Source organism: Oncorhynchus nerka, linkage group LG20 (genome assembly GCF_034236695.1).
Source record: "Oncorhynchus nerka isolate Pitt River linkage group LG20, Oner_Uvic_2.0, whole genome shotgun sequence".
Lineage (NCBI taxonomy): Eukaryota > Metazoa > Chordata > Actinopteri > Salmoniformes > Salmonidae > Oncorhynchus > Oncorhynchus nerka.
The window spans coordinates 34090519-34103345 of NC_088415.1; the positions used below are offsets into that span (position 1 = coordinate 34090519).

A 12827-nucleotide genomic window follows, 5' to 3' on the forward strand; every position below is an offset into this window, starting at 1 on the left:
TTACGGTTCTTATTTGATGTCATATAATATAACTTCCACGAAATAAACACTACTAACGTTGTCTTAGATCAAACTTGATTAACAGGACATTAATAGAATAAAAGACACATGAAATAATCTATCCACCAAAACAAGACATGGCTCTGTTCTGCAGCCCATGTGCTGCAGCCATCAATACAGTCCTCAGGCCACAAGCAGCTCCTCCCCAGAAAAAAGTCAATAAAAAAGGTCACTTTGTACAACTATTTGTGTGATGAGGAGCATGCATCACTTGGGGGACCTTTAGGGAGCTATGATGAGGTCTTAATGTTTGTTCATGACCAAAGAGTTGTGTTAACTTTGTAGCTTTAGCCATAGACAAACTGACGGGTCCAAAGAAAAGCTAGCTAAAGCATACTGTTAAATAAAACATCGAAACGAACACCCTTTTTGCCAATGTTAGTTTTTAAAAACAGACATTGTACGAAAACAATTCTGGTCCAGGATGCTTTCTTTCCTACGCATGAGTACAGTGACACAGCATTATCCTTGCATGCAGTTGTAACTCTATATGACACCATAAAACCATCACCTAGAGCAGTGGTTCCCAACCTTTTTCGGTTACTGTACCACCAACCAGGAGCGGTGTGTGATTAAAAATCACTGGGGCTGCCTCCCGGGTGGCGCAGTGGTCTAAGGCATTGCAGTGCTAGCTGTGCCACCAGAGACTCTGGGTTCGAGCCCAGGCTCTGTCACAATTGGCCTAGCGTCGTCCGGGTTAGGGAGGGTTTGGCCGGTAGGGATATCCTTGTCTCATCGCGCACTAGTGACCCCTGTGGCAGGCCGGACACAGTGCACGCTAACCAGGGCGCCGGGTGCATGGTGTTTCCTCCGACACATTGGTGCGGCTGGCTTCCGGGTTGGATGAGCACTGTGTTAAGAAGCAGTGTGGCTTGGTTGGGTTGTGTTTCGGAGGACGCATGGCTTTGACCTTCGTCTCTCCTGAGCCCGTACGGGAGTTGTAGCGATGAGACAAGATAGTAACTACTAACAATTGGATACCACGAAATTGGGGAGAAGCCTCCCCCATTTAATTTTTTTCCCTTCTTTATTTTACTATTTTCTACATTGTAGAATAATAGTGAAGACATCAAAATGATGAAATAACACATATGGAATCATGTAGTAACCAAAAAAGTTCTAAACCCTGGAAGAAGTAGGTGTGTCCAAACCGAGACAATAAGAAGACACAGGGGCAGAATAAATTCAACCACACCTGTTTCATCACAAAACCGAACGAGCAACCGCTGGCCAGTGAAGTCCACAAAGCATATTGCATGTACAGTAACAGACAGTTACATGCCAGATAGCATGGTCAAGCAAGTTCATGTTTCCGACATTTTTGGACCACTAAACAACTATTGATTTAGAACCACAGAGTTACCGCAAGTCGCAAAGAAAACAGGAGCTGTCTCCACTATTCCAGCACCATGTATACTTCAACATCATCAAATCCCCTATGCTTAGTGTAATAAAGTGACAACTTAAAGATACTAAAAACGATTTAGTCCAATCAACGTAAGCTAAATATGATGTGGCTGTCCATGGTTCTCATTTCTGTGAGCGTGTGTGCTTTCATGCAAGTAGAAAAACATGTTAATTCGCCCTACTTGTAGAGAAACGCCAATGCCATCCTCCTCTCTTCCATGTTGACAAAACATCTATCACTCTGTCATACAGTACACCCTTTTATATTTTGCTGTCCTAGGCTACCTGGCGAAAATGCTTGCTCACTAGCCTAACTTCCATTTATGGGCAATGTTAGCTAGTTAACATTAGCCTTCTACATCTAGCTATATATTGAACTTCCATCCTCTCTGGCCGGGGGCACTACAATGTATGAATTAATGGTTGGATCAGAATCGCCATTATAATCATTGGCCAGTATGGAAAATTAAATAAAACCAAGTCCAAATCCCTATCTCCATCCATAGCTAATTTAGGAAAGGGACAGTTTTAGCTACATAGCCACCGGAGGACAACACAACGAGATGCAACAATTCAAGTTTTTCTGTCAATGACGTATGCACTCAATGGGATTTGATAGGAGTGATTTTTTTGGGTGCGCCAGGACCATTCACAGTTGAGCTCGCTCAGTTTAGCTGATTGACAAATGTTTTACATTTTTATCAAGGGAGGCCAAATGCTCAATGGCTTCCCTTCAATTCTAGGGACGGCAACAATGTCATACTCGTTTGGACCAGACATCAGATAGATGGCCTACACGTAGAGAGATAGCGGGGCGCTGTTTTGCTCACTCGGATGCTTTCTCCTGTGAGATACAGTACATTCAGCCTCTTGCGAATTGAAGGAAAATTCTGAAACACAGAGATGAAAGAGAAATTATTTTTATTTGTCAATTTTGGGGGGAAGCCTGGCTTCCCTTGGCATCCAAGAATACACGCCACTGCCACCAACTGAATTCTGCTCTGCCCGCAATACTCCAGAAGTGCCCCCCCTCATGTGCATTTTACCAGTAGGCCTATGGTCTCATGAGTCTTCTCACGTACCCACTGTGGAAAGGTCTAGTACCCCCAGCAGTCATAGTACCCCTGGTTGGGAACCACTGACCTCGAGTGTGTATTTGTTCAAGGAAAAACAAGGAACGTGTCTTTCCTCATCCAATAGTGTACCAGATTGTACAACACACAATGGTTCCCTATGAAGCTGATGGTCTGTGCAAGTCCTTGTTGTAAGAGATAGAGAAGGTGACCTTAAGAAAATCTTATCAATGAAAGCAAACCTAAATTAAATAATTTCCTGAGCTTTATAATTCTTAACAAAATTTCCTTTTTAAAATTATATCTATTATACATTTGTCTCAAAAGGTTTAATAATATTGCATTGGATGGATTAACTGTTGCTTTAAAATGGACCAAAGTAAACTAGTAAATACGAGAATTACAGTATGTGACATCCATGGATAAATACATAATGCTTCATTAAATCTATAACTTTGATCTAAAAGAACACATCCTGTCATTTTCAGAGATGAACACTATGCACAATACTTTGTTCTCTCTTAACATGCTAATTCATTTTCAATAAATCTGGAAATCATGTTGAACCCTTTTAGGAAATGATCCTACATAAATTTCAAAGCTAGTGTTTTTTTAACCTTAAATATGCCGTGGAATGAAAGCAGTGGGGCTAATTACGAGCATTCTTAGCTGAATTAGCATTGGGGTGTTTGGTAAGACTGTGCTTGCCTTTGTCCTGATCCCCAAACTGATCCCGTACTTATTCCTCCAAAGGTCAGGGGTCACTTGGTTAATTAAGGGCCCAAATCGGTCTTTAGACAAACCTATCTGAGGTTAATGCTTTCCCTTTTAAGGTCCAGCTGCTCCACCTGGTACCCCTAAGCTCATTTTGTGTAGCGTTGTGTAGACGGTGCTAATCTAGTCATAGACATGCAAGCAGGTTAACCTTGCTCTGCAGTGCACAGTGCTAGGCAGTAACAGGCCTTTCATTTGTGGAATTTCAGTCAATGAAGAATGCCGTAAACTCAGACCCCAGAATCACAGAATCATCTTCCAGCTTGTCATGTCAAACACTTTAATGGGGGATATCCTAAACCTCTCAAAGAGCTAAATATTATACAGAGTATAGGCTAAGCAATGTTTATGTTGTATGTGGAGGGCAATGCCTTCAATGGTTGTATTATCTTGCAAGTGTGGACCCATGCCACACGTTCAGTATGAGGACAAGAGGGGGGCACTACTTCTATACCCACTGCTCTTTGTACTATTTGAACTAATCCACTACTTTAAAACTGTATTAAATGTTATTTTACATAATGGGATAAAGGATTTAACACATTAGGAAGGTAACACATTTTTCTTTCAAAGAATCAATTCTCTATGAATAATCTATATAATCTGCCAGATTTCCACAAACAGCTGTCGCAATCAAAACAAGTGTTACTGACATAATCACATTTGACAGTGATATGAACCACTTGCACAGATACAACTAACTTTCACAAACAGAAACGGTTGACTTCCCAGATGGCAAAAATCCTACATGCGTAAACTTCAATAACAACAATCACACTGATTCCAGTACAACGTGGACTAGGGCTTTTTCTACTGCTAAATTATTACAACGCTTCCAGTAAATCTTCATGTTCAGAGCGTTCACAGATAATCCAGAGCCAAATCAGTCACCGTGAATCAGTCTCGCCTGATCTCCTTAGAATGAGGTTCTGCCTCAGAAAACACATTGGTAAAACAATTGTAAAAGAATTCCCTCACAGTTTTGTTAATGGGTGGCAGTATGGCCTTTAGAAAAGCATGTCAGGTAGTTCACGCTATAATGTACTGTATCATTGTGTTCATATCTTTATCCTTTATGATTCTTATTCTCAAATCAATTTCACTTCAGAAATTAATATGGTATCTATTGTACAGTGATAACAATCACTCAATCAAGACGATTGTAGTGACAATGTTGGAAACAACAGGAAAATTGTCATATTTGAAGGAAAAGACAACGGAGAAATATCTATCCAGTCATGCAAACTGCTTGAGATATGAAGTTTCGGATAGTTCTTCAATTTAGAACACTTTCCATTTACATCTGGGACGGTTTTCATTTATTTTTTAGAATATGCACGTTTTAATATTAGTAATACTATTTCTAAAGAAAGACAAATAAATGTAATGCAATCTAAAACACTTACCAAATGATCTTTATTTTGCTGGGTGTACTCTCATTAAGTATTGTATAGTAGTGCGTTGTGGTAGTTATCACACTGTCTCCATTAGTTCAGAAAATGTACAACAGTCTCGAGTCCCCAAGAGCAGACTAACAATGAATCAAAGCTATGAAAATATGTGAATTTAGCTCAGCAAATAGGATTAAAGATGGCTATGTCCAAATGGCTGGAAGCACAGCATGCATTACAGAGGAATTCTTTCAGGAAAGATAATCCCCATGTGCGTTTTAACTCACTTCACTCATCCCCACGTTTTTACACCCTATCATAGTAAACCATGTTTGATCGACTGTCCAGAAGAATTATGATCAAGTTGCCAATATAGAGTCATCAAACCCACAGTACCTTCGACAAACAAAACATCTGATGATGTATGCCTGCATCTATAAGCGACAGTGAGAGCTCTGGAAGTCAGAGTGAGGAGTGGCATTGTTGTCACATTTTTCAGATCACAGAGAAGCCAGTCAGGAAGTGGGTGTGTCATCTGTGTCATTAGGTGTGAGGATGATACTAATTGCTTACCTTCAGCACCTCCATGGGCAGCTGGGATGCGGGGGGCAGGCTGGGAGGAGCGCTGACATTGATGGCCGGTGTCTGGCCGTGCGTGCGATTGTGGGCGGCGGTGATCTTGGGGTACTGTGAGGTGGAGGAGGCCTGGCGTCTCTGCTGCTCCCGCCGCTCCTGCTCCTGGAGCTGCTCTCGCATCAACTGCTGCCGCAGCAGGATCCGTGATGTTGTGGTCGAGGAGCCCAATGGGGGCTTGGAAGATGAGCATGGCTGGTCTGAAGGATTACTGCAGGACGGCGAGACAGACGCCAGGCAGGGCATCAGGAAAGAAGAGGGTGAGGAGGGGGGTAAGACAATGAGGAGTAAGGAGTGGAAGAAAGATCAGAGAAAAGAGAGGGGCATTGAACCATTATGATCTACAGTACTGGGATCAGGAAGAAGCCACATCACAGTGAGAAAAGATACAAATGCCTTCTAAATGTGTTCTAGATGTTACACGGAACTGCTGGTCTGCAAGCTAGAGTGTCCTTTCTGCAGCAGAATACTGCACACCCTCCCCCCTGCACATATAATCCAAGTAAAAATTCTCTGTTTTAGGTCACTTAGAATCACCACTTTACTTTAAGAAAGTGGAATGTCAGAGAAATAGTAGAGAGAATGATTTCAGATTTGATTTCTTTCATCACATTCCCAGTGGGTCAGACATTTACATACCTTCAATTAGTATTTGGTAGCATTGCCTTTAAAAATGGTTTAACTTGGGTCAAACGTTTTGGGAAGCTTTCCACAATAAGTTGGGTGAATTTTGTCCCATTCCTCCTGACAGAGCTGGTGTAACTGAGTCAGGTTTGTCGGCCTCCTTGCTCGCACACACTTTTTCAGTTCTGCCCACAAATGTTCTGTTGGATTGAGGTCAGGGCTTTGTGATGGACACTCCAATACCTTGACTTTGTTGTCCTTAAGACAATTTCCACAACTTTGGAAGTACGCTTGGGGTCATTTGCGACCAAGCTTTAACTTCCTGACCGATGTCTTGAGATGTTGCTTCAATATATCCATGTAATTTTCCTGCCTCATGATGTCATCTATTTTGTGAAGTGCACCAGTCCCTCCTGCAGCAAAGCATCCCCACAACATGATGCTGCCACACCCGTGCTTCACGGTTGGGATGGTGTTCTTCGGCTTGCTAGCCTCCCCCTTTTTCCTCCAAACATAACGATGGTCATTATGGCCAAACAGTTCTATTTTTGTTTCATCAGACCAGAGGACATTTCTCCAAAAAGTAACATTTTTGTCCCCATGTGCAGTTGCAAACTGTAGTCTGGCTATTTTATGGCGGTTTTGGAGAGTGGCTTCTTCCTTGCTGAGTGGCCTTTCAGGTTATGTCTATATAGGACTCGTTTTACTGTGGATATAGATACTTCTGCAATTTTTTTTATCATAGGTACACTTCAACTGTGAGAGACGGAATCTAAAACAAAACTCCAGAAAATCACATTGTATGATTTTTAAGTAATAATTGCATCAAATAAGTATTTGATACATCAGAAAAGCAGAACTTAATATTTGGTACAGAAACCTTTGTTTGCAATTACAGAGATCATACGTTTTCTGTAGTTCTTGACCATACTCTTTTTTACACCTTTATTTAATCTTTATTTAACTAGGCAAGTCAGTTAAGAACGCATTCTTATTTTCAATGACGGCCTAGGAACGGTGGGTTAACTGCCTTGTTCAGGGGCAGAAAGACAGATGTTTACCTTGTCAGCTCAGGGATTCAATCTTGCAACCTTACAGTTAACTAGTCCAACGCTCTAACCACCTGCTTCACGAGGAGCCCGCCTGTTACACGAATGCAGTAAGCCACGGTAAGTTTCTAGCTAGTATTAAACTTATCTTATAAAAAACAATCAATCAACGACTGTCGTTGCACCAATGTGTACTTAACCATAAACATCAATGCCTTTCTTAAAATCAATACACAAGTATATATGTTTAAACTTGCATATTTAGCTAAAAGAAATCCAGGTTAGCAGGCAATATTAACCAGGTGAAATTGTGTAATTTCTCTTGCATTCATTGCACACAGAGTCAGAGTATATGCAACAGTTTGGGCTGCCTGGCTCTTTGCGAACTAATTTGCCAGAATTTTATGTAATTATGACATAACATTGAAGGATGTGCAATGTAACAGGAATATTTAGACTCATGGATGCCACCCGTTAGATAAAATACGGAACGGAATAAACGTTTTGTCTTCGAGGTGATAGTTTCCGGATTTGACCTAAGGCTCGTATTTCATTGTGTTTATTATAGTTAAGTCTATGATTTGATATTTGATAGAGCAGTCTGACTGAGGGGTGGTAGGCAGCAGCAGGCTCGTAATAGTCAAAAGTATATGGTTTAGAGAGAAATAGTCAACGTGTTATAATTCCTGTAATAACTTGGGGCTGAACTTGAAAGGGGTTCCTTTGTTATTTTACCGTTCATGTCTTCCATACAGAATGTCTTGATCTACTTCAGATAAGGTCTGTGTTTCGTGCTTAAACCGCCTCGGCGTTTTGATACCCGTGTAAATCTCACTAGGATAAGGTAACGTTTGTCAAAATATTTTCATAAATCCACTGTACAAAAAAAATGATCTTCGCTTATATTTAGCCAATATTGATCAGAGTTACCTTGTCTTATGGATATCTACACAGTTATAAAATTGGCATGGTGGTGTAAGCCTACACGAAACACAGACCTTATTTTAAGTGAATCTAAAAATATCCTATGGAATAAATGAATGAAGGAACCGCTTTTCAGATTTTGCTAGAAGGTGTCATGGGAATTATGACTCGCACTTTGGTAGTCAATTCTTACCATGCCCATTATTAAAATAGGATTTCCTGCATATAGAAATTACAGTTTTTGTTTTCAACATTCGTCACAGGTAACTTAAACTTAAACTTTATTCAAACAGTTGAGAGTATTTGTCCCCTAAGCAGACTCTTCAGTATCATTGTCACTTCAGAGCTGTGTGTGTGTGTGTGTGTGTGTGTGTGTGTGTGTGTGTGTGTGTGTGTGTTTTGCAGATGGCAGAGAAAAGCAGAGCACCAGTGTGGGACTATTACATGGAATTGGCACCAGGGAAAGCAAGGTGTCTTATTTGTGATTAAAGATGTAAGCATGGGGTCAGCAACGGCTAAATCAAAAAATACCAGCAACCTGTGGAATCACCTTAAGAACACCCATCCAAAAGCCCATATGTATTATATTAAGTTGAAATAAAAGTGTTCATTGTTCATTCAGTATTGTTGCAATTGTCATTATTACAAAAATCTGTGTATATACAGTATATATACATTTAAAAAATTGGCCGATTAATTGGTATAGGCTTTTTTTGGTCCTCCAATAAATCAGTTTCAGCGTTACGTAATTATGACATAACATTGAAGGTTGTGCAATGTAACAGCAATATTTAGACTTATGGATGCCACCCATTAGATAAAATACGGAACGGTTCCGCATTTCACTAAAATAATAAACGTCTTGTTTTGGAGATGATAGTTTCCGGATTCGACCATATTAATGACCTAAGGCTCGTATTTCTGTGTGTTATCATGTTATAACTAAGTCAATGATTTGATAGAGCAGTCTGACTGAGCGATGGTAGGCACCAGCAGGCTCGTAAGCATTCATTCAAACTGCACTTTCATGCGTTTGCCAGCAGCCGTTTATGACTTCAAGCCTATCAACTCCCAAAATTAGGCTGGTGTAACCGATGTGAAATGACTAGCTAGTTAGCGGGGTGCGCGCTAATAGTGTTTCAAACGTCACTCGCTCTGAGACTTGGAGTGGTTGTTCCCCTTGCTCTGCATGGGTAACGCTGCTTCAAGCACAGGTGGGAGCGAGGAGAGGGATGGAAGATATACTGTTACACTGGCAATACTAAAGTGCCTATAAGAACAGCCAATAGTCAAAGGTTAATGAAATACAAATGGTATAGAGAGAAATAGTCCTATAATTCCTATAATAACTACAACCTAAAACTTCTTACCTGGGAATATTGAAGACTCATGTTAAAAGGAACCACCAGCTTTAATTTATTCTCATGTTCTGAGCAAGGAACTTAAACGTTCGCTTTCTTACATGGCACATATTGCACTTCTACCTACAGTGCCTAGAGAATCCTAACATCTGTTGTTAAGTTCAAGCAGGCAATACAGTGCCATGTTTGCAATCTTGTCCTCTTCAGATGTTTGGCCTACAGATATACACTTCAAACACTTGGCCAGCGCTGCTTTTTTCACTTTCTCCAACTCTCTCGTTCTCTCTCTCTCTCGTTCGCTCTCTCTCATTCGCTCTCTCTCAACTGAACTGCACCGATACCCTCTTCACATTGACTTCATTCTTTTCTCTGGCATGTGCTGCTGGTCTCATCTCTCTCTCTCCTATGTATTAGTATCCATCGACGTGCATGCTAACCAATTATGAGATTTGACTTCCTTTCAATGGATCGTGCTCATCCTAGGCCTACCGTATCACATGTCACGCAGACAGCTAGATCCCTAAGCAGGTTAGCATCTCACCATCTCACAGGCTGAAAGGACACCATGTTAACTCTCTCTCACACACACACACACACACACACACACACACACACACACGCACACACACAGTAGAAGGCATCTCATGTCATAAACAGATGTGGACTAGTAGTGTATTCTGTGTTGTGTTGTAGGGCCGAGGAGCAAGGTAGTGATAATGGATGGAACATCTGCTGAGCTGTAGGTGTGTTTTCTTCCTCTTCTTGTCAATGTGTTAACTGATTATCTCACCCTTCTACATCACTAATCATAGCCCTCCTTCATTCACAGCCACCCTCCCTCCCCACTAAACAAGTGACTGTGACACACATGTCCCTGGAGCATAACAAATGACACATACTGTATGTGTAGGCTAAAGCTTAAATCCTAGTCTGAATAGTGTCTAAATGTAGCCAAAATCCTATACTTGGATTAAAACAATGACTATCACAGAAAGGGGAACTTTTCTTCACACACAGTTTCAGTTATCAATGTGTTTTCAAATTTAGACAGTTGCTGTTCTCCAGACAGAATCCTGCTGCAGGCCCAAAATAGAGAGGGTGTGCTGGAGCAGAAGCTGCCAGGATGGAGCCTTCCCAGAGTGAGTGATCCTTTTGATGAAAACCTCAGCAAAAAGTCTTGCCAATCCAGCTGTGCAGTAATCGGACTAATTAGCCAGTCCAGTCAAACGCAGCCTTGGTCAAAGCCATCCCTCCGCACTGCGCTCTAGACATACCACCATTCCTCTTTACTTTGTATAAGCTAACATGTCAACCCCTCGTAAACTGAAAGATACATTCATAGGTGTTTTTATATCTGACCAATTTCTTACAACTGAAGTGTATTACAAATACACATTTTATTTTAAGTTTGAATTGGATCACACACACCAAAGAATGCAATAATGTTAGGCCCAAAAAAAATAGACCTGAAGAAGCCTGCTACAAAAAGCCATTTTCTACACTGTAACTACACTGAGAGAGGTTAATACAGTATCTACATCTGAGGTCTCGGACATGGAGGAAATACAGTCTGTGTCTGTTCCCCATTTTCTACACTGTAACTACACCGAGAGAGGTTAATATAGTATCTACATCTGAGGTCTCGGACATGGAGGAAATACAGTCCGTGTCTGTTCCCCATTTTCTACACTGTAACTACACTGAGAGAGGTTAATATAGTATCTACATCTGAGGTCTCGGACATGGAGGAAATACAGTCTGTGTCTGTTCCCCATTTTCTACACTGTAACTACACCGAGAGAGGTTAATATAGTATCTACATCTGAGGTCTCGGACATGGAGGAAATACAGTCTGTGTCTGTTCCCCATTTTTACAAACTGATTATGGCATGTCTGGGGCAAGCGAATCATCTCCTTGAAAAACTGTGACCGGGAGACCTCATGACTGACTTAAACAAGACCCAAATGTTTCCAGTGGTGGATGCTTTTCATCCGCACATTATATTTTGGGATCTCTAAATGATAGTGATCTGTGGCGCTGCTATGCCTCTTTATCAAGTGAATGTTGGAAATCCCCTAACAAGCATTAAGAAGACACAAAGATCAGTAAAACTTGATTATCAACTCTTGCACTGCATCCCAAAAACGTTTTATAACCAGGAATCTTACCATCTTACATAGTTGTATTGAGGCAGGCTCAAGATTACAACCAGTGACCACTGTGTGTGTAGGGTCTGCCCCCACTAACACATTAACCGACTGCCAGATGGCTTTTTGCCCAGTTGTTTCTAAGCAGAATACTGAAACCCATAAAAAGACCCGTTGTCTGGTTTAACTTTCCACTATTGTGTGCACACACCTCCTCTGTGTGCATGTGTATCAGGAAACACAATGGCTGCACAGTCTTGCATAGCCACACCCCTGGCTGAGAGGTTTTTGAGAGAGAGAAAAGAGTGGCCACAGCACTGAAGGGAGTGATTGAAAAGGCTTCTTCTACTTTCCCCAACGCACAAGTGGTTATCTCCACCCTGCTACCACAAAAGACTTCCACCCTGCCACAATACAGCGGGTAAATGCAAGTATTTCCCGTGACTGTGCCTCAAAACCAAATGTTTTCCTGGCCCACCACTCCACCCTGGACTTGAACAGCCTCTATGACCAGGTCCACCTCTACAAGGCAGCAGTGCCCACCTTTGCCCGAACTCTAAAGGACATCGCTCTCAAACGTATCCCCAACACTTCACACAGGAGCAAAAGATCAATAGACACCCCACCCAGACCGGCGAGACACCCTCCCAGACCTGCAGGACCCCCCCCTGGACCTACACATAGAGGACCCACGCCAAGAGGAATTACATCCAGACCACCGCACACCCAGACACATCCACACCCCCACCCCAACCAATCAACACCCCCCCCCACGTCAACCATGCCCACACCCCATTTAGGCCCCCTCAGATCAGACCTATGCCACTCCTGTCCACCCCATGCACCCCACCCCCGCAAAGAGGGCCTCAACATGGAAGCCACACATACGCCCAGGTAGTGAGCGGGCAAACAGTCCCAACCCCCACTCTCACACTTGCCCAAGCCAATGGCATGTACCAGATGCTCAGCAGGCTCTGCTCACACTTACTGGCCTGAGGCCAAACCACGACCAACAACATTGGACACTCTATGGAACAAAAAGCATTCACTATATCATCCTGGAATATCCAAGGCCTGAGGTCATCTGCCTTTGGCCTGAAGAGCAGAAACCCGGACTTCACCAAAGAAATCGGTAATACAGACATTGTCATCCTGCAAGAAACCTGGTATAGAGGAGACAGACCCACTGGTTGCCCTCTAGGTTACAGAGAGCTGGTAGTCCCATCCACCAAACTACCAGGTGTGAAACAGGGAAGGGACTCAGGGGGTATGCTAATTTGGTATAGAGCAGACCTAACTCACTCCATTAAATTAATCAAAACAGGAACATTCTACATTTGGCTAGAAATTCAAAAGGAAATTATCCTAACAGAGAAAAATGTC

The 12827-nt window shown here is 42.0% G+C and overlaps 1 protein-coding gene and 1 long non-coding RNA gene across 3 annotated transcripts in view; one reads left to right on the plus strand and one right to left on the minus strand.

The window, feature by feature from the left end:
* LOC115102330 (microphthalmia-associated transcription factor-like) overlaps positions 1–12827 on the minus strand; it is a 56292-nt gene that overhangs the window by 18222 nt on the left and 25243 nt on the right. For both annotated transcript variants that reach the window (XM_029622174.2, XM_029622172.2), the window contains exon 2: positions 5279–5549. In XM_029622174.2, coding sequence (XP_029478034.1) covers positions 5279–5549 — 271 coding nt within the window. The remainder of the gene's footprint in view (positions 1–5278; positions 5550–12827) is intronic.
* On the plus strand, positions 6719–8557 carry LOC135562936 (uncharacterized). The gene is made up of 2 exons (XR_010460166.1): positions 6719–7131; positions 8341–8557. It is a non-coding gene; the product is annotated as an uncharacterized LOC135562936 (long non-coding RNA).